Source organism: Sapajus apella, unplaced genomic scaffold (genome assembly GCF_009761245.1).
Source record: "Sapajus apella isolate SASKATOON/1434 unplaced genomic scaffold, GSC_monkey_1.0 scaffold122, whole genome shotgun sequence".
Lineage (NCBI taxonomy): Eukaryota > Metazoa > Chordata > Mammalia > Primates > Cebidae > Sapajus > Sapajus apella.
The window spans coordinates 6408674-6431879 of NW_022437062.1; the positions used below are offsets into that span (position 1 = coordinate 6408674).

The 23206-nt window shown below is 38.6% G+C and overlaps 1 protein-coding gene, 1 non-coding gene and 1 pseudogene across 8 annotated transcripts in view; 2 read left to right on the forward strand and 1 right to left on the reverse strand.

The window, feature by feature from the left end:
- FMN1 (formin 1) overlaps positions 1-23206 on the reverse strand; it is a 419120-nt gene that overhangs the window by 178018 nt on the left and 217896 nt on the right. For all 6 annotated transcript variants that reach the window (XM_032261251.1, XM_032261252.1, XM_032261250.1 and 3 more), the window contains 2 exons: positions 12977-13740; positions 8552-8702 (listed from right to left, as the gene is read on the reverse strand). In XM_032261251.1, coding sequence (XP_032117142.1) covers positions 8552-8702; positions 12977-13740 — 915 coding nt within the window. The remainder of the gene's footprint in view (positions 1-8551; positions 8703-12976; positions 13741-23206) is intronic.
- LOC116538728 lies at positions 2713-3337 on the forward strand (annotated as a pseudogene). Its single transcript, XR_004263765.1, has one exon. The product of XR_004263765.1 is annotated as a 60S ribosomal protein L19 pseudogene (transcript).
- Positions 14981-15045, forward strand: LOC116538826. The gene has a single exon (XR_004263795.1). It is a non-coding gene; the product is annotated as a small nucleolar RNA SNORD77 (small nucleolar RNA).

Here is a 23206-nt window from a genome sequence, read left to right on the forward strand (position 1 = left end):
CTCTCTCTCTCTCTCTCTCTCTCTCTCTCTCTCTCTCTCTCTCTCTCACACACACACACACACACACACACACACACACACACACACAAAACAAGCTCTGGGGTTGTTGCTAGCGATATTCCTTTGCTCTGCAGAACTATGTGGTGTTGGGCAAATTGCCCAACTCCTCTAAACTCCAGTTTTCTCATCTATAAAATAGGAACAATAATAGGAACTGTCTCACTAGGTTCTCGAAGATCAAGTAAGTTAATACATGACAGGCACTTAAACAAAACTCCTCATTTAGCAGTGGCACTACTAGTGATATCTTTATTTTTTAATCTTCACTTGAACAATATCCAATAAATCCAAGGTCACTGAGATTTCCCTCTGTTCATATTAAGCATGTGCCTGTGAAGGCATGTGCACATGCAGAGGCTGTTTTGACCATCAGGTACATAGGAGATGCATGTATTTTGCAAAGCATTTACAAGCTCAGCTTCAAATGCATCAATGTGACCTAGATTTGCAGCATAGGTATACATATATCTTTCCCTATTCTTATTACATCTTCATACACTTGTAGCTTAGAAATGAAGGCCAGAGGAGTCACTATTACTATCAAGGTCCCAACCACAGGCACTCAGCCTCATCCTATTGTCTAGCTCGAGCTGTACAACACAGTGTCAGAAAAGAGCCTGGACTGAGGATAAATGAATGAGATTCAGGAAAACATAAGCGAGATTTCAAAACTTTACTTGACGAGGAGAAGAAATATTTTTTAAAAGGACAAATATTTAGAATAGTTCTTTCACAGAATATACTGTACTTTCTTGTGTTTTCCAATTAGGTAACCCCAAATCTATATTTAAATAAATTTCTGCTTTTCCCAATCTTCAAATATTGAAGATTTTAAAGATATGTTTGTGTGTGTGCATGTGTCTGTGTGTGTAGTGAGAAGGGAATTCCAGAATCAGTCCCAAAGGGGCTAACTCTAACACTTCATATATTTTTATACTGCAGTCATTCATTCTAAGCACTGGAACAATGGCTACTAATGATTTTTATTCTACTAACACCTTCAAGTTTTTCTAACATGCAATTGGCTGCCAATTCTCTGTGTGGGTAATTTGCTGTGAAATTTGGTCTCATGGTCCACTATACAGAGATATAAGAAGACTAAAGAGAGAGCTGAGGGGCAGTTACTCTCTTCCATGTTCCCATTCTCCGGGTTTTAGGATTGATGCAGCTTTATCTTTGTATCTCAGCATTCTAAGGTGCCCTCTTGTGGTGCGGGGTTGGTAAAAAACATCCTAACGCAGCTGGCTGGAGACACAAATCCAGATTAAGTTACTGTTTAACAGCCAAGAAGAGAAATCTAGTTGAACTCCAAGAATAATACTCAGATTCAACATTCTGAAAGAATCGTTGATATTCACATTTGACAAGTCCTAACCACCCTTTTTTTATTTTTTTAAAAAATAAGCAAATAAAATAAACGTACAACTTAACTTTTTGGGCTGTCTCATTTCCAAATAAAATTTACAAGGTGGAATTTTTGTAAACTGGTGCCTGTCATGGAGCTCCTGTTTCCTTTCAGTAAATTTGGCCAGTCAGGGGTCTTTAAACTGAAGAACAGGAAAGACCTGATCATTCCAGATATCACTCAAGAAATCAGGACAGAATACTAATTTAACCCCCCAGGTCATATATTAGTACAATCAACTCATGGGCAAGTTACTTCACTCACTTCTATAGATGATAATCCCTAACCCCACTGCTCATTTTTCAACCATGTAAAAAATGTAAAGGGGTAGACAAAGTTATCACCACCCCCTATATAAAAAAAATAATGCACATACCTTACACCAAGGGAGCCCAGAGAAATTATCTTTGTACACCAAAGCTGAAATAATATAAACTTGGAAAGCAACAGGTTATGAAAATCCTATAAATTTATGTTCAGGCTTCCAAACAATGTTCTCCTTCCATCTTTTCCCCTCCCCAATAAACTGAGACACGGAGTCTGGGATTTGAGAATTACAGCTATGATCCTTGCCAAAGTGACCAAATTACAATCAATGCTGAAGGCTTTTGGCACCAGAAAGTTTCAACAGACTAGTGTCTGCTGAACCATCACAACCCCCTTCTCCCAAAGTGCTTAGGGAATAGCCATTATCTCATTAATTCTTAAGAAATATCTATTAAAAAGACAGAGAGACCGAGAGAGGGAGAGGGAGAGAGAGGAATGCTTTTCCGTATCTCACAGAAGAGGAAACAAACAGAGATGATTTATAACTTAGATCATGAAATCTCAAAAAGGAGGAATATTGGCAGGTCATGCTGCTTTGCAGAAAGTTGTTGGGCAAGTTTAGAATACAATTGGAAAGTTTATCAGAGCAGCTCCTTTATAGGAACCAGGAGGGAGAATCACAGACAATGAAAGCAGATTTCTGACTCCTTGTCAAGGTTCTGAACTACCTCACTCAGAGACGGTGTAAATACGACGTATTAAAAGGGGAAACTCTTATCTTTCAGTGAAAAGAGACCATACAAACATGAACTACTGGATGTCTGACTGTATCACTAAAGGAAGTTATGGAATACTTCCATGAATATTGAAAAACAAGAATGGCCTAGAGATTCCTATTTGCAAATAGCATCAGTTTGATACATTAATGCTTTAAGACCTCGAAAACATTGGGAATTAAAGATGTTTAAGAATTCCTTTCCAGCCTTTCGCTGCTGCGGCCGCAGCCATGAGTGTGCTCAGGCTTCAGAAGAGGCTGGCCTCTAGTGTCCTCCGCTGTGGCAAGAAGGAGGTCTGGTTGGACCCGAATGAGACTAATGAAATCGCCAACGCTAACTCGCGTCAGCAGATCCGGAAGCTGATCAAAGATGGGCTGATCAGCCGCAAGCCTGTGACGGTCCATTCGCGGGCTCGCTGCCGGAAAAACACCTTGGCCCACCGGAAGGGCAGGCACATGGGCATTGGTAAGCGTAAGGGTACAGCCAATGCCCGAATGCCTGAGAAGGTCACGTGCATGAGGAAAACGAGGATTCTACACCAGCTGCTCAGAAGATACCGTGAATCTAAGAAAATTGATCGCCACATGTATCACAGCCTGTATCTGAAGGTGAAGGGGAATGTGTTCAAAAACAAGCAGATTCCCATGGAACACATCCACAAGCTGAAGGCCCGCAAGAAGCTCCTGGCTGACCAGGCTGAGGCCCGCAGGTCAAAGACCAAGGAAGCATGAAAGTGCTGTGAAGAGCGCCTCCAGGCCAAAAAGGAGGAGATCATCAAGACTTTGTCCAAGGAGGAAGAGACCAAGAAATCAAAGCTCCCCCTTTTTCTGTAAAAAAAAAAAAAAAAAAAAAAAAAAAAGAATTTCTTTCCAAAAGTTTTATATTAGTTCATAAACTAGGAGATTAATGCAAAGAATGCTTAAGGCCTTCTTACAATTTCATATTATCCTTGCAACAACCACATTAAGGGAGTGTTATTCCCAATTTGGTAGAAAAGAAATCAGTGTGAGAAGGTTACATGACTTTTTCTGAATGTTATGAGAGGAAAAAATAACAGACAGTACCAAGTGGTAGTGGTTTTACTGAGAGCTGGTATTGTGAGCTCTGGTTCTCAGTTTGGTTACTATTATGTAGTAGCAAAGTGGTCTAGTATCACAAACGAGCATGGCACCGACCTAACTATGCAATACAAATGTGTAATAATTTCTATTAATTTTATTATAGCTAATATTTTAAAGGTATTGATAAGGTCAAAGAAAACACCAGCTCCAAATCTGTATGTCTTTTGCTGGAGTTACATAGAAAGCACATTTTTTTACTCAAAGATTTGGCTTCCTATTGGAAGGCTCTGAAGAAAACTGTGGATAATTATGGAAATACTTTGGATTTGCAGAAGTGTGGCTATATTTTGTTGATGATTTTAACAATGACTACTCTCATTTATAAACTTCAAATAAATCACCCCAGCGCAAGTTGATACTCTCGCCAATGTGGCAAATTACCATTTAAATAAAGAGGAAATGCAGACACATGCTGATGAACAAGTGTTCATCATTATCAATGTCTTCCCAGTTAAAAGTGTGCAAACCCCTACAAGTCACTTTATCTTTCTAGGTCTCAGTTTCTCATGTGCCAAATGAGAGAACTGAGTTAGATGATGGGTAAGATTCCTTCTAATTCTTAGACTACATGATATTACAGAAGAGGATCCCTGCCTAGTTTAAGAAGATATATAGAGAGAGTTACTTTGAACAACTGCCAGTGATATGAAATTTAAATACTATTGTAGTAGTTGAAGTTAGAAATTAATATCTGAGTCCAGACTCTTGATCATCCTATTACTTCTGAAATACAAATGTGTAATGCGCTGAGGGACGAAGACCAGCTGTGTTTAAGGGATATTCATGGCTAGGCACAGTGGCTCACACCTGTAATCCCAGCACTTTGGGAGGCTGAGGTGGGTGGATCACCTGAGGTGAGGAGTTTGAGACCAGCCTGGTCAACATGGTGAACCCCGGTCCATCTCTACTAAAAATACAAAAATTAGTTGGGCATTGTGGTGGCTATCTGTAATCTTAGCTACTTGGGATGCTGAGGCAGGAGACTCTCTTGAACCCGGGTGGCGGAGGTTGCAGTGAGCCAAGATCATGCCATTGCACTCCAGCCTGGGTGACAAGAGCAAAATTCTGTCTCAAAAAAAAAAAAAAAAAGAGAGAGATTCATATTTTCATATTCACATTTCAATGCTGCTGAGGCCCTAGAGCCGAGATTCAGAATCCTGGATTTTGAAATCCAGTAATATACCCAGTTCTTTCTCCTGTTCAGTCATTTTATTATAAAAAGACCTATTTGGCAAGTGTCTTTCTGGTCTTCTCATATGGGAACCATTCCATGATCAGTTGAAGGAGTTGGTCTTCAATGCTGAAACTCCTCAGCTGCTCACCACCTCTAAAACCACTTTTCATTTTCAAGAGGGAAGAAAACAAACATCTGACTCTCAGAAGAGACCAAGGGATCCATCTTGATGTTGGAAATCTGGCCACAGGCATGGAGGAAAGATCATAGGAGGCAGGTTTGGAGTTTTCTGGCATCAGTTCAGCTTGCTATTTTCTTTAAAACTTAAAACCTCAGCTCTAAGGACATAAAGCTCAATGAAAACTCCAAGCTGCATATTACCACAAAGCCCAGTAGACCCATTGTTTTTTTTTTTTTTTTTTTTTTTTTTGCCTCCACTTACAGAGAAAAGCAAGCACTACTCAAGTGCATAGATTCTATGGGGCAATGGCAACCACTGTATACAGAAAACTTAGAGTTTAAATGAAGCGTATTTCCCCCCTCAGACAGAGAAACAAAATGAATTTATCAAGTACTAACTGGCTTAGTTAAAATCCTTTGTTGAACACGCAAACCATTGTAAGAAAAGAAATAAGAATAAATGACCAAATGCTTCAATGTTTTAAAAACAATATTCATTCACCAAAACAGAAGTGCATAGTTCTATGAATAAACAGCATGTTTTCATGCATCTGGAGAGACATGAAGAGTAATAGCAATCTAAGAAGCAATACAGAACAAAAGTAAGTTTAATATGATCTTGCATAAGAAAGTATTCAGCAGAGTTTCTGATTAGTCAGAGAAGCCTTCCTGAAAGAGGCAAACTGAAATTAGCTTTTGAATATAGAGATTTTCATTTTTACATTCAGGTAGAAACAAGTCTTCTGTTTCTACAGGTGGCATTTAAAAAGCCAGCCTGGCTACAACATCTAATATGAATCTAATTGCATGAGAATACATTTTATGTAAATCAGCTGACTTTTTTGGGGGGGGGTCTGGATTTATCTGGAACTTACTATTTGTATTAATCTATTTTCACACTGAAGTAGATTAATGTGGCTATAAAAATACTACCAACACGGCAGCAGGAGAGAGAGGGTGGGGTGGGAGTGGCACCAGACACTTATCAAACAACCAAATTTCATGAGAACTCATTCACTGAAAGGGGAAATCTGCCCCCATGATCTAATCACCTCCCACCAGGTGCCTCCTGGACATGTGGAGATTCTAATTTTTTTTTTTTTTGAGATGGAGTTTCGCTCTTCTTGTGCAGGCTGGAGTGCAATGGCTCGATCTTGGCTCACTGCAAACTCTGCCTCGCAGGTTCAAGTCATTCTCCTCCCTCAACCTCCCGAGTAGCTGGGATTACAGGTGCCTGCCACCATGCGGGGCTAATTTTTGTATTTTTAGTAGAGACAGGGTTTCTCCATGTTAATTAGGCTGGTCTCAAACCCCTGGCCTCAGGTGGTCTGCCCACCTCGGCCTTCCAAAGTGCTGGGATTACAGGCATGAGCCACCACACCCGGCTGGGGATTACAATGAGAGATGAGATTTGGTTGGGATCACAGAGCCAATTTATTAGAAAAATTCAATTTGTTCCATGCAATATAGCCTCTTAAAATTTTGCTTTAATACTTATTTGGATATTTTTCTCAAGACAACACAGTTCCAGCGAACTTGAGAGACGAAAAATTTTGATCACGATTGTATCCATAATTAAAGTCAGTGGGAAAATCTGATTTGATGAACAGAAAACTATATTCAGACATTTTCCATTTGTCCCCAGTAATTTGCAGCTAATTTCATCATCATTACATTACTTGAGAAATGAACTGATGATGAACCCCACTATATAATTTAAGAAGGAAGGGTGGCCAGGCATGGTGGCTCACACCTGTAATCCCAGCTCTTTGAGAGGCTGAGTTGGGCAGATCACCTGAGGTCAGGAGTTTGAGACCAATTTGGACAACCTGGTGAAACCCGTCTCTACTGAAAATAGAAAATTAGCCAGGTATGGTGGCGCATGCCTGTAAGCCTAGCTACCTGGGAGGCTGAGGCAGGAGAATTGCTTGAACCCAGGGGGAGGAGATTGCAGTGAGTTGAGATCGTGCCATTGCACTCCAACCTGGGCGACAAGAGCGAGATTCTATCACACACACACAAAAAAGGGTTGATGTTATCATTCAATATGATACACTTTTCAAAACACTGCCTCAGACCCTCTTAGATGTGAATTTCACAACATTCTAGAGGGTCAGGTAGATTCAGGTACTGTTAATCCTATTTTATAGAGAAGGGAAAATATAACAAGGAAGACAACCAGCCCAAGCTCACATAGCAAATCAATAGCAGAACAGAGAGTACTACACTTTTTCCTTGGCACCATTTCTGCTACTATTAAAAATAAGGAAAACCAACCAACCAAACAAAAACCCACTAAAACAGGGAAATGGTAGCCGTGGTAGTAACAGTAGCAAAAGCAAGGGCAGCTATAATATGTTGAGCACTGACAGTGTGCTGAGCCTGATACATGTATTACCTCATTGAATAATTAGAGGAACATTATGAGCAGACATCATCTCATGCTATGATGCAGGGACCCAGACACACAGAGTGGAAAGACCTAGCATCAGTGCCTCAGATCTCACAGTGAGTGTGTGGCAGAGTGTGATTCATCCTCATGGTTGCCTGACTGCTTGACAATCTTAAACTCATTCTCTTACAGATGGCTGGTGCCTCTCAGTTTTCAATCCTTGAGTCACTACTGAGAAGTCACCTTCATAATGAGGCCTACCCTGAACATCCCATTTTAAATTACAGACCTCATTCCCACCCTACTAAAGTTGGCCCTCCTCCTCCTGCACTAATATGTGATTGACAGGGTTTGTGTTTAGCATTTGTTAATATAAACTCCATGGGGGACGGATTTTTTTTTTTTTTTTTTTGCCCTCAACACATCCAAATGCTTATGACAGTGCTGTCCAACAGAGCTTTTTATATGATGGAAATGTTTTACATCTCTGCTATCCAATATAGTAGCCATTAGCCACAACAACAAAATTGTAAAGTGGCTAGCACAATTAAAGAACTACATTATTTTATTTAATTTCATTATTTAATAGCCACATGTTACCATACTGGACAGTGCAGGCCTAGGACAAATGCCTAGCACAGTAAACTCCTAGGAAATATTTGTTAAATAAATGAATTTACAGATAAAACCTATTTTTCATATAACCTACAGACTACTTTCACTAACCACAAATTAAATTTTATTTTGATTTCAATGAATTAATGGTTAAAAAAGTCCAGATTAAATTTTGAAAATTCGGAAGATATGGCCAAAATAGTAAGCACAGATGGCATGAACTATTGGCTCCCTTGCCATCTACCACTCAAAACCTTCTGAAGCATTTCCTGAAAACAGGGAAAGCAAACCAACAGCATGTAATGAATTCCCATGACTCATATACACACACACATACAATGAATATGTAATAAATTCCCATGAATGACACATATATGTATATGTACGTGTATGTATACATGATATATATATATATATACCATTTCCCTGTATTATATATACACATATATGTGTGTGTGTGTATATATATACATGTGTGTATGTGTGTGTATATATATATATGTGTGTGTGTATATATATACATATATATATAATTACAGCTTTGCTATAATCACTCAGTACCTTTTTGACCTTGTTTTTTTTCTCATAAGTCTCCGACAGAGGTTTTTTCTTCTGTTGAGTTGTGTCTTTGGAGAATAAATACTCAAATTCACCGGGGTCCCGAATGTCGGGTTCTTCTAAGGAGTCCCATAAGGTTGGTGCAGCATTTTGGCTTAAAAGAGAAAACGACAAGTTAACCATAAGAACCAAAATAGGAGAGAATATAATACAATGAAATCTTTCTCTAATCCATTTTTTATTTTACTTAAAAAAAACATAAAACTCTAATAATGCTTGGAGAAAGGCTTTTCATGTTATGCATTTGTTAAAGTCAAAATATACTATAGAACATTAAAACACACACAGACATATTTCCAAAAAAAACAACTGTCATTAGGAACAATCAGAGATAGTGCTCTAGAGAAACTCCTTGGGGCTATAAATCGTGGGATTTGGATTACTAGGGGCACCCAAGCTGCTCCTCCTTCAATCTGGGCATTTCCATGATGTGTAAAAATTGGCATCATATAAAGGCTGAAAATATAAAACAATTTGAGACTTTGACACGCTAATTCTGAAGTAGATTGAAAATGGAGTACCGAATTAAAGATCTGCCTCCTCTTTGGACTTTTTCAACTACTCTTAAATACAGCTTTTAGGATTAATGCAGGTTAACTCAGTGCAAAGTCCTTAATCTGTGAAGAGGCTAAGCTTATTTTAAAATAACATGATTTATAGTATCTAAATCCCCTAAACAATGTAACATCAAAAACCAACCAAAAACCTCCTCCATTACACCAGCCCTCATGGGATTTCGACTAAAGCAGCCACAGGGTAATTGTGCTGATTCGTCTTCCAGAAATGAGCACCCAAGTTTTGGAGGGAAGAAAGAAAAGCACTTTGGGAGGCTGAGGTGGGCAGATTACTTGAGGTCAGGAGTTCAAGACCATCCTGGCCAACATGGTGAAACCCTGTCTTTACTAAAAATACAAAAAATTAGCTGGCCGTGGTGGAGTGTGCCTGTAATCCCAGTTACTTGGGAGACTGAGGCAGAAGGATTGAACCTGGGAGGCGTAGGTTGCAATGAGCCAAGGTTGTGTCACTGCACAGGTGATAGAACATCTCAAAAATAATAATAAACACTCTCAATGCCCACAGATGGAAAAAAATTTTATCTACATACTTATTATTTATCAAACATATGTATATGTTACAATCCATAACATCTAAAATATATAACTTTGTTTCCATACATATTTTCTCAATGAAAACTAAAAAGATAACTATTATTATATAGAATGGTCCACCAAATTTTTTGATACTACAGGTGATTTTGATGTTTAAAACAGTTGGCAGCACTGGCTTCTCAGGCATGCATGTTCACATTTTGCAATAGATCTGCCTTTCCCATGCTATATGACATTTTGGGTTTGATCACATTCACCTCTTCTCTCCTCTGCTTTTTGTTATTTTTTAAATTATGATTTTTCTAATGGTTGAATCATTTAATAGTATATATGTGACATATGGAAGTTATAAAGTATAACAATACAATGAACACCTGGGAAACCATTACCCAACCCAAGGGCTAGAACATTTCCAGTGAAGTATATCCCTGTATGTGTTCCTCCCTCAGCCATTCCCCTCTGCTACTCACCTAACTTCAACTTGAAACATGAGCGCCACTAATGTTCAGCGCTTATCATTGTGGTGCTGGGGGAGAGGTGGGGAAAGGTGGGATCTTGATTGAGGAACCCAGCCATGGAATTCTGGAGTGAGCATGTGGCATGTTAAGGGCCACTGGTATGGGCCTTGGGAAGGTTCTGGGCAGCTAAGGAGTGATGCCTAGAGTGAGGTGAGGCAATGTGATAGGCCAACTGCTCAGCCCTATCCCCACTTCCTGCACCTGGTTGGTTCTAGCTACATGGACTCTGAGATCAGGCCAGTATAACTAGTATTATAATTCACTTATACTCTGGTGTAAATTGGCTTTGGGAATCAATGGTGATCAGTTTGAGCACCTGATCACCATTTACAACACTATTTCTATGGGAAAGGCACTTCCAATACTGAATAAAAGAATTTTGGAACACTGCCTCTCAGTGATTTGGGGATAGCCAGCATTGGGTAGGGCAATAATAAGGACCTGCTTCACAATGAGTGACCTGCCATGGTGGTCAACTGACCACTGAACATAAAATTCTAGCTCACATGGAAAGCAGGGAGAGGAAGAGAAAGAAAGAAGAGGAGGAAAATGAGAAACTTACTAAAAAGCTGAAAAGGTAGTTAGATGAGGATTTATTTTTCTTTAACTAATTGTCTCTTTCTTATTCTAGAAATCACAAAACAGACACCGAAGAAGGCAAAATGGCAAAAGAAAAAAATCAGTTCATACCAGTAGTCAAAAACAATTGAGGTGGATGAGTGGCAGTGTATATACAATGCTGAAAATTCACATTTTGTTTCTGGCTTCCCAAAAAGCAAGACCAACATTTATGATGCAATCATTATATAAACTACTTACACCTCAGTTGCACAAAATGTTAAAATACGATTTTGCCTCCTTTATAAGAAGGTACCCAAATAATTGCACTTTTGCTCATAAGCAAACACTGCACAGACTCTGAATCATTTTCATTTAAAAGCAGTAGTTCTAATAGGTAGAAAAAGTTGGAGGGACCATAATAAAAGAGATTGAATATGTGGTGTCATTAGGAAGTCCCCACGCAATAAGTCTTAACACATCACAGCGGGGCAGCCCCTATGTTATATTTCAGGCTCAAGGGTGATACGCTCACCAAGCAGGGCTCTCTTGATGTCCTATTCATCTGCTTTTCATTTGCTCAAAAGTAAAAGCCTAGATTTATGATGAAACCAATGAGATCTTGAGTATCCAATTTGTATTCTTCTCCAAATGGTCAACCACATAAGGAGGAAACAAGGCCGACAATGATTATCCCTAGCTTTCCCTTGGTCTTGGGTGAAGGGCCCATATCTCCCAGGGCCACTGTTTTACGGCTGCTGTGGTCTACAGTATCTGCTGCTCATGAAGTGTCTCAGGGAAGGAAATGAAAGCAGGCTAGTAGGACACAGGTGTGGAACAGCTCCCTGCACTGCCGGACATACTCGTCCAAGGCTTACAGGTGGCAGCCATCACCCTGGAATGGCTGTGCACTAATTTGAGAACACTAATAAGGAAACATGACTCAGAATAAATATTCCGGGAAATGATTTTTTAGTAAATGTCTGAGTCTTTATTGGGGAAAAGGGAATACTAGTACTTTAGTTAATGGCAGAAGTTATTACAGGATCATCTCACTTTTATTAACTATTCATTTGGGAAATTACGAAGTATACTTAAATTTTGAAAAAAGAAGTATCAGGGTATTCCAAAAATTAACTCTTGGCCCTTAGTTTTTGGCGAGAGGAAAGGGGAAAATATGAAGCACATATGCTTAGTTTTAAGGTATTTTGTGTTCCTCCACAGTGATTTCTGGCTGTTTTATAATTGTGAGTTGTGTGTTATTTTCTTTCATATCCTGCCTTCCGTAAGCAAAATGTTACATAAATTGAAGAATTTACTACCACATCACGACTTGGGAACAGTTGTAAAATGTGTCCTATATTTGCTGTTCTTTACAAACAAACTTTAAAGGAGGAAGTGGTCGAGAGGCAACATGTCTCTCATTGTCCTCCATCCAGGCTCAAAAATAAGGCCGAACAGATCACGTTCAAATCTGTTTGAATGGATGCTTCCAAGCAACTGTATCTTGCTACCTTACAAACCCAGCTTATCAACCTGTATATATGGAAGATGCTTTCAGCTATCCACATACTGATATTTTCTTTGAAGGGCATCAAGGTATAAAGAAAGATGTGAGAGTATTTAAAAGTTAGAAGAAATAGCGTTCAAGCAGAGAGAGTTTATATTTCAAGACTCTCTTCTAATCTAAAGAACTAATAACTGATCCGTATCTTGTTCTTTAAATAAAAATTGAAAAACACCCATTTCTATTAAATATCTAGATTATAGGTTGATTACAGCATCTAAAAACAAGACAGTAAAAAGTATTAGAAAAATCCTTAGTGAACCTACAGTATGGAATCAGGTTCAATGCTTTATGATTACTCATCAGTTGTAGTGATGTTGGGGAAAGCCCTGGTTTAGACCTGGACTCCAGTCTATACAATTGAACATTTGCCTTAGAGAAAAATTTGACACTGAAACACATTGTTTCTTCCAGCATCTTTAGAGAATATAGAGAGGCCTTGCTGGAGACAGACATTCTCCCCAAACATCCCAACCTTGTTTATCCAAGGCATTCACTGTATCACACTAGATAATGGGTGTTACACTATGGACATGTTGACCCAGTAAAAATAAAACATCATTTGGGTAAAATCCTGGGAATTCACGTGCTGAAAATGGGATAGGGGAGAGCTTACCTCTTATCACTTATTTGTATCCTAGTCCAGTATAAAGGCTTCATGGGACAACTGGGCTCAATGGCTGGTTTTCGAGGACATTGACTGGAAGAAGAGCCAAGTCCAAAGAAGGGTCCAGGGGGAGGTGGGGGTGCAAGTCCTGGGGGGGTTGGAGCAGGAGGAGGCCCTCCAGGGTTGGGTGGGGCAGGGAAGTTAGGAAGTGGGGGTGGGGGTGGGGGTGGTGGAGGTCCAACACTTGAAGGTGGAGGTAGAGGTGGTGGTGGGGGTGGCGGTGGAGGTGGTGGCGGTGGCATTGGAGGTGCTGGAGACAAAGATCCAAGTCCTGGGGGAAGAGGCGGAGGGGGAGGGATGGATGCTGGCAGGGGCGGTGCAGGAGGTGGAGGGGGTGCCTTCTGCTGATTTGACTCGGTGCCTTCCATTGGCTGGAGTGCTGCATGGATGTCTTTGTGGTCATTTGTGGGAGAGAGCTGGCTTAAAGAGGAGATATTCAGCTTTTTGGGTACTAATTGATTACTTCTGGTTGTCTTGCTTTCACCTTCGCTGGGCTTGAGGAAGGTCTCTCTGTCTGTCTGAATGCACACATTTCTGTAGGTCTTTGGAGGGCAGTCATCATCGGTAGAAATGCACACATCTTTCCTCTCTTCACAACCCCCTCGCCATCTATGTTCTAACTCGTGTTTCAGATTTTCAATGGTTTCTTCTAGTCTCGCTGTTATCACTGCATGCTCGCCCCGGATATGAAATGTACGAAGTTCAAACTGGGCCTGTCAGAAAATTCAGTGGGAAAGAAAGTCATGAGTTTATTAAAAACCAATATAGGAATTTAGAAACTCAATAATACTGTCACTGTGCCACTGTAGCATGGCCCATATAAACGCAGGGAAATACAGAGACATTCTTTCAAGAATCCATAAAGGTGTAAATTTCACTCTATGCATTTTCCAGGGACCTAAACAGGCAGGAGACACAGCACAATTTCATCCAGCCTAAGCTCAAGGGAGATAATTTTCATGGATTAAGGCTTCAAGTACATGTGTTACCTAGGAACTCTTACTCAGTTTTAATATCAAACACAAAACTTTTAATAAAGCTTTGGACATGCTTGAATATCACTTTATAACTTTGGGGTTTGGTTTCAAAAAATAAAACTATACAGAAAAAATAGGTTTGGAGATCTTCTGGCTTAGGGCTGCTGTTCTTAGTCTTCCTTAGAATGTCTCTTTCACTTAGTGTCCAGGACAATACAGCAGAAACAAGAAGCAAGAGAAGAACCAGTGATAACTTATTTTTTAAAATTTCCCTATAACAGCAGCCCAAGATCAGTATTTGTCTGTTTCATAATACAGCAATAAATAAGCAATGTAGAACATAAATAATGAAGATATTTAAGTATGCTATTTTCTTCTACTTACATAGCACTTTAACCTATGGAAGACAGTAGCCTTTTTAATACTTATTGCCTCAGTTATTTTAATACACTGAGTCTATAATTGTACACTTATTTACACAGAGCTAGTGTACTTGCGGTCATTAACTAGCCCATTCCCCAGCATTCAAAGCTATGGAGGCCATTACAGTTAACTGGAAAGCAATCACATTTAGAATTTTATTAGAGTTTTCAAAATCCAATTTAACAGTAGTTAAATATTTTTGGTCAACTTTTTAAATTTCTGCCTCCCCCATGAGATTATAAACTCCACAAGATGAAATTGGTGACAATATTGTCTTTATTTCTGTATCTCAGCAGGTAGCACAGCAAGTACATAGCTTGGAAGAGATGGATGGATAAACATCACTGGGATAGTTATATTCACTTTCATTGTCCCAAGTGCCTTCCTTATCAAGACTCTCTTCAGTATAATTTCAACACAGGTATCTAGAACAACTAAGCATGCACAAGTACAGCTCTCTTTTGCATTGAAAAAGTAAAGAAATATTTTTAACAGCTTTGTCAAGCAAGGTATAAACATAGGAAGCTTCTCTACCTTCATTGAGATAGCTTTTATACTATGACGTTTGCATAGTTCAGCAGAATGAATCATGAAGAGATCTACAATTTGTCTGGTGTTGGAAAAAAAAAGATAACTTTTAACTATTTTTTATGAGGCTCAACTTTCCCCTAATATTCATTCTCAAGAACAAAGGCCTAAAGAACTATAGTCAGGAGAACTGAAAGACAAAGTTTTTCGAAGGCTAATCTTCTCACATGTGGACATGGTAGCTCTGAGCCAACTCGGAAGGAAGTGGCTAGATCAGGACACTGTCTATTTCTTGTACAGTGCAGAGTTTTGAGTGCTTGATTTTGGAGTCACACCACCTGGTTTACGTCTTGGCTTAGGCACTTGAAAGTTCTATGACCTTAGAAAGGGAATGCTGTGTCCCTAAGCCTGAGTTTCTTCAAGTGTAAAGTAAGAATAATAGTGAGCCATCTCTAGGACTTTTATAAAGTAAAATGAAATACTTCATATAAAATAGCAGGCATTATGCCTGGAACATAGAAAGATTTGGATAAATCTTACTGTTAGTTTCTGTTGCTAATACTAATAGCAGAGCAAGAGACTAAAAAATTCCTAATTAAAAAAAAAATTTTCAAACAATGCTACCTTTCTAGAGGGATACGCATAAAACTAGGAAAAGTTCAAGCAATCAGGATAAGCAATGTGCCTCAAATACAAAAGTTAACTTAGCCTTTTGTGAGTTCTACCAATTACCTAAAAGTAATTTCGAGCTTCACTCAACTGTGTGATCAAGATAATCTTTGTTTCAACATCCTATCATTTCCATCTTCATTTCTCTTTCTTTCCTGTCCACTTCCACCCACATTCTAGCCCTGATTACCACCCTAAATTACTCACCCACATTTTAATTCATTCTAATGACTAGTTCAGTTCTGTCACAACAAACTAACTCTCAGCTGTTATTCTCAACTAAACTTTCTTTCAAGATTAACAGTCAAATATTCAAGAGGCAATAATTTTACTCAATCCTCAACTTTTGAATGTTATGAAAGAATTGCAAAGACATATTGCATTGTGAAACTTTCCCTAATAAGGGAAATATTTTTGGTGAACTTAGTTTCTGCCTCCCCTATCAGATTATAAACTCCACAAGATGAAATCTTGTATCTATAGCAAAAGCCCTGGTCCCTACCTCCTCTTTAATTCTACCACTCAATTAAGGATCTTCTAAATCTGTTGAAGCTGATGTGTACAGGTATATATCATTTTAGCAGCTCTGAGGTAATGTATTTGTTTAGTGTAGTGGGCAGAACACAAATTGGGCAGGTTAAGTCCACCTCTTTGTACCTCAGTTTTTTGTAAGCTAAATGGGGATTCTAAAATGTACGTGACAGAGCAGATATGCCAGGGAGGCAAATTAATACATGTAAACAAAATACAGAAGAGTGTTTGTAGCATAGTAAGTACTATTTCAGTTTGCCGTCATAATTATTGTCTCTCTAATGCCCGGCAGATCAGAGGCCAGTGGCCCCATCAGCTTGCTCTTGGCTCTGCGTATGCTTCCTGGTCCTATACCCTGTCTACATGCTCTATGCTTCTAAAACAAATATAGACATACCAAATATACCAAAATACTTCTTAAATTCCTTTAGCAATTGTACTTTTAACCCTACCTCTTTTCCTTCACAGCAGAAATTTTTGAAAAAAGCACTCAACCCATGCTTTATTTTTCTCATTCATTCGCTTTTCACCCAATTACTGGCTTCTGTTCTCACTATCCTATTGAAACTCCATGATTTTATTGTTGCATTCAATCAGCACTTTTCAGTGATTTTGACCTTTTTGCCCCATTTATTTGGGTTGACTGTTGCACAAGCATTGAAATTCTGCTTCCCTGAACTTGATTTTACCTCTCTCCTTTTGTTCACCTCCTACTTCTCTGCTGTCTCTAGTCAATCTGTAGACTAATTTGCATTCATTCATCCCTTAAATGTGGTTCTCTGGGCATCCTCCTTGCCAGTTCTTTCCTTCTTACCCTACACAATCTTTCTACATATACTCATATGATTAATGACACTAGGTGAGTACCTTCTAAGTTGGTACCTCGAGACCATATTTCCAACTATCCTCTGGATTAATCTACTTGAATATTTAACCAACTGCCTCAGATTCAACAGGTTGGAAAGTGAAGTCATTGCTGCTGAACCCCAATTTGTTCTTCCTCTGAAATTTCTCCTCACCGTTAATGGCCACATTGCCTCCCAGTCAGCACATCCAGAAACCTGACGTCATGCTGGATTTCCTGCTCTCTCTCATCCTCAACATGCTGTTTTTCAATTGTTAGTGATTTCTCCGATTCATTTCCTTCTTTCACCCCCACCGCCTCAACTTTGTCTAGATAAGGAAAATGCTAATCGCCTTTCACTGAACAAAGGTGATGAGCATTTTCTTTATCTAGACAAAGGCATGAGCATTTTCTTGACTCAAAGTTAGCCACTTTGGTTCCAAGAATGTTTTGAAACAATAATAATAATAATAAATGCAGATCCCTAGTCCTTAAAATCCCTTCAATAATTAGCTATTACTCGCAGACTAAGAGTAACTTTCTGGCAGAGACGCATCAACAGCTCTTCTGATTTGCTTTCTGACCAACTTCTCCAGTACTGATTCCTGTCTCTTCCCCAGATATGCCTTGGATTCCAGTATTCTAAACAGGTCCATGCTCTTTCATGCATCTAGGTCTTTTGCAAATATTGTCCTCTTCCAATTATCTTCCTCTTCTGCAAGCACCCAAGATAAGGAGTCAATTACTAGGGAGAGATTCCACGAATGGGTTCCTTACATACTGTATTAACTGATATGGAGAATAACCAAATAAGGAAAACAATGAACTTCCATGTACTATATACCAGTATGCTGAGATGATAGTAAACACCTTTCTGGACCTCTAACATTTAATTGCCTCTCTCTGTCCCTCGCCCCCCAAAAAAACACTTGCCTTTGACCTTTCCTGTTTCATAATCTCTTTTGATCATTCCAATTTTATCTTGGTTGTGTTCTTCACCTCAGTGTGGCAGAGTAACTCAAAGTGATTAAAGTAATAAGCACCTCATTCATTCCGTCTGTCCATATTATGTCAATTATTTCATATTGTGTCTGGCTCTATTATAAATGAAGCACCTCAAGTCCATGCATACCATGAATTGAAGCTTTGGGAAAGCTAATCTTTAGACACATTTTAAATTTTATTTCCTGTTAGTTACCACTTCTATTTTGTACATGGATATTATGTGCTGTTCCCCTCCTTTATCTAGATACATAGCCAGAAAGACTGGTGATGATTTGATGATTCTAATACAGAGTAGAACTTTCTATTAGATAATCATGTACCCCCAATCTTTGCCCAGGATCCTGGGAATCTTTAGGAAGTGTCAAGCCTAGCCTCTTACAATCAAAATTACAGATAAAGCCAGGTCAAGGAAACAAATGCCTTTCTATCCTGTTAACTTTACTTACAGATTTAACATGTGCTTGTAAGCAATATACAATTATAAACCCTCGATTTGTTTTTAGATCAATGTTCTTTAGGACACATAACGAATGACTCAAGTTTCTGCCTCTCTCTCTCCCTGCTAAAAATCCTGGGATTTGACCCAATACATCATTTGAAAAGACACAGGTGCTGAAGTTTGATATCTTTCCAGTCTTTAAGTTTTATCTATCTCCTTTACTCTTAATTTGCTTCAATTGCTTTCATTTTTAATCACATCCTCCTCTCACCTGCAATAGTCTGTTATAATAATATATAGCCACAGCTTAAGAAGAAAGATTCAAACTTACTAGCTTTGAGAGAACAATGCCAATTAAACCATCCTGTTTTGATTACCCCTTTTTTTCCTAGTGGCACAATTTTTAATCTTTCTAATAAAGTGGTTCTCAAGCCCTGCTTCCATTAGAATCACCTGGAGAGCTTTGTGGACAACACTGATGCTGAGGTCCATCCCCAGAGATCCTCATTTAATTAGTCTGAGATGATGCCTTTGCACAGGTGTCTTTAAAGCACCGCAAGAGATCCCAATGGGAGCCAGAGGCAAAACCAAGAACAACTGTTCTTAATCTATATTCTGTTCTAACACAGCTGAGATAGTATAACATCACAATGTCAATGGGTTCTTTTGGCAATGACTTTCACTTGCGTCATTTCAGAATCTCCAAGGAAATATGTTATTTGGTAAAGCTCCTTTCCTGATTCTGATATGCCCAATAAAGGTAATATTACTTCATTGCCCATTGTCTGCTGTCTATGCAGCAGACAAACCTAAATTCTTTCCATGATATTCATGGCTCTTCAAAACTTGGCCTCTGCCTACTTTCCCAGATACTTCCCCACTCTTTTCCGTGGCTACACCACTATAGACCCAAACATATAACTAACTCTCACATCTTTACTCTTTTGCACATGCTGTTTCATCTCCTTAGAGCACCTTTTCTTCATTTTCACCTAGTGAAAGCCCTGAAAAAAAAAAATCAAGCTCAAATGAATCTTCTGGCTTAAACTTTTCTTGATTCTTCTTGACAAAAGTTTTCCTTTTTGTTTCCAAATAACATTCTAGGTTCATGTTGCATTATAGTCATTTATGTTTATATTCTTTGCAAATTTAAAAACTTCAGGCAGTTGGGGACCACAATTTAATCATATTTGAACTGCCAGAGCATCACACATTGCTTGCCTATTGAACTGATTTTTTTAGCTTTAAATATTAAGATTTCCTCATGCCTTTGTATTGCCCGTCCAATTACAAGTGAAACTCCAAAAAAAAATTAAGGAGACATAAAGATCCTTTTCTTTTTGCTATTCCCATATGCAGCAAACTCTAAGACCTGTTAGTCATCAATTGTTAGCCGTTACTTACAGACTAACACTGAAACTATTTAGATCAGACATACTAAACACTCTTCTGATCTCTCTTCTGTCACTTGCTTCACTTTTGGACTAGAAAACTCATAAAACATTCAAGTTTTTAAAAATGAAGTTATTTCTAAAAGTTGATGTTGATCACGTTAGTTTTAATAATTCAAAATATTTAATGTAGATAAGAATTCTCTTCACAGTAAGCTCAAAGTCTATTCCCATACATATAACAAACTATCCAGTAGAAATGAACCACATTTGTGATTCTAATCTGATTAGGAATTGGACTCTAGCAACTTCCGCAGCCTTCTCTGGGGATACTTCTCCCCTCCCCTACCAAATCCTCATTATTTTTTAATATCCTTCCCATTACCACTGCTCAGAGATATCATCGAAGGAACACACTGTACTGAAACCCAAGCAACAGAGGGAGACTTCTGCTTGTCTGGTCCCCACAAGCATGTCTGTCAAAAAGAAGGTGGAAAAGTGCCTACTGATGAAAGAGATCCTGTTAGTGCCAAACACAGTGGAAAAATCATCCGTTAGCATTTTGTTGTTATGAACATTCTCTCTTGGTGGTGCTGCCAGGGCCAATAAAAAATCAGGTTATCTTCTGTAAAACTTGAGTAAGTCAGTCTTTTCCAGGGACTCTTCCAGATTCTACATCCCTAGGTTGAGAAAAGCTGGAGAGTTCCTGGGAGCTGCATGGAGGCTCTATAGAGCATTGGCACCTCAGAAAAGTACAGTGGGAGCAGAGAGAAGGAAAGGAAAATGAGGCTTAGGAGCACAAAATGCCTGGAAGGGATGGGATTCAGTTCTTACAGAATGCTTAGTTAAGGCAAGAAGATGGTGATTCTATGGCTTTGGATGTGCATATGAGTTTTTTCGGGTTTTTTTTTTTTTTTTGAAGGCTGTCCAAAGATTTCAATAACCTCTTAGTTAATTGACTTATACTTGCCACTGTAAAAACAAAAGTGTCTATTAATGAAGAGAATGGAATTGGGTTTGATGAGAACCCCATAAATTAACAAAACCTGGTTTTAATTAACTATAATTTTTTTGTTCTTATCAGAAATGAAAGCACATCAAGTTACAACCAAAAGGCCATCTCAAGGACACTTAGAAACACGAGGCACATTTGACACATTTCTGTAATTAGAACTTGCTGGGAGGGATAAAGAAATAGAGAAACAGGGCAGGAAAAGAAGGGGTAATTGATATGAAATTGATTCGGAGTAAAACCCAATGTGTGCAATACTGGAGGGTAAACATGTGTAAAAATGGTGCTGATCTCCAGTAATCACCTGCCATGCTGATGCTTGGGAAAGACACGAAGAGAATCTAAACCAACATGGAATGAGTGTTGTAATGTTAGGTGTCTTCATCCTCACGACTTTGCAAGGCAGACATTCTGGGGGCTGTGTTAATCTGTATAAGATCCTGTGGCTGAAAAATAGTGACAAGGGAATCTCAATCCTGGCTGGTATAAAAATTTATGCTCTTTCTTCCTCACTATTTTGAATTAATGTGAAATGACTCCCTACATTGATAGCCAGTAAATAATAGTAACTCATAATAATTGATGATTAGTAACACTACATTCCACTGTTACTTGCAACGCATTTGCATTACATCAAGGCATATAATTATCACAACAATCTTTGAGTATACTGGTATTGTGGCTGTTTTCTAGATGAAGAAAAAGAAGCACTGAGGAATTAAGTAAATTGCCAATAAGAGACTAAATCCACTATCCACCTTATCACTGATCCTCAGTGATTAACAATCCTTCCCATGCAACACATTTCAGGAAGTTAGTATGCCAACACGCAAAAAGAGGTGATTTCTAGTCATGGATGCTTTCTTCAAAATATTTGCCCTCCTTCCTTCTGAAAAAGAAATGGAATTATTAACTAACTAATTGAAGTTTCTTGACTCCTACGTGGAAAAAGTATTGGGTTCAAAGACTTGAATTCTACTCCTGGTTTATCTCAATCATTAGCTACTTGCCCTTAGCCAATTTTTAAATTTCCTGTAAACCTCATTTTATACATGTCTGAAATCAGAAGATCAAAACACTTAATTATTAAGATTTCCTCTAGTTCTAAAACATTAACAATTTCCACATCCAAGACTCTCATGTCACTTTCTTTCAAAGCTTTTTTGAATACATCTCTATTCCTGAAAGCTTCATAAGGACTTAAAGCATGGTATTATCTAAGGAATATAAAGAGATAGTCCCAAACTTCTTTATGAATGCAAATGTTCACATGAGGTGGGATTCATTAAGGTGCTCTGAAAACCAGTGATGAGTATGCAATCTAGATAAAATTGTTCTTTTTTTTCTTTTTTTTGAGACAGAGTCTTACTCTGTCACCCACACTGGAGTGCAAATGGCATGATCTTGGCTCACTGCAACCTCCACCTCCTGGGTTCAAGCCATTCTCCTGCCTCAGCCTTCTGAGAAGCTGGGACTACAGGCACATGCCACCATACCCAGCTAATTTTTGTATTTTTTAGTAAAGACAGGGTTTCACCATGTTCACCAGATGGTCGCAATCTCTTGACCTTGTGATCTGCCTGCCTTGGCTTCCCAAAGTGCTGGAATTACAGGTGTGAGCCACCGCCTGGTCTACTCATTATTGTTGAAATGTGGTAGTTAATTACAAATATTAAAGAATACACCTTTACAATCAGCAAATATAACCATGGATAGTCATTCAAGGAGTAGCAGGCAAATAAAATACAAATATTTGAAATCTGCACTGAGGTTTATACTTGAGACACAAAACAAAATTGTAGCCAGAGTGCATTTTATGAAATAAAAGTCAATGTTACTTTTCGGGGAACTTCAGTAACATTTTATTTCTAAGGTATTAATATCCAAAATATAGTATAAGTCACAGACTGGACTTACATCCATGAAAATGACATTAAGACTTCATTTTTCCAAAAAATAATTCTAAACCCAATGAGCAAACCCAAGACTGCACATTTTAGGCAATGAGCCAACATACTAATTCCTTCTCTATTAAAACAGAGGACTTGCAATTGTATGTTGTGTTATTATTATCACTACTGAAGCTGCAGCTAGTCCAATGAGGCATTTAACATTCTAGAGTACATGCAAGCTTAGAAGGAACAGATGATAAACCCTGGTCCTTAATATACTGTGACAAAATAGGGTTCTTCAATTAATTACAATAATCATTTTAATATTTCCCTCTAGATGCCTCACACACTTGTCTATAAAGGGATATTATTCCATGGTCAGTGTTCATCTGCCAAATAGTATCATTTTGAAAACTATCATGTGGATTCCTCAAACGTGCTTGCCTCACATACTCCCAACACTTTGTA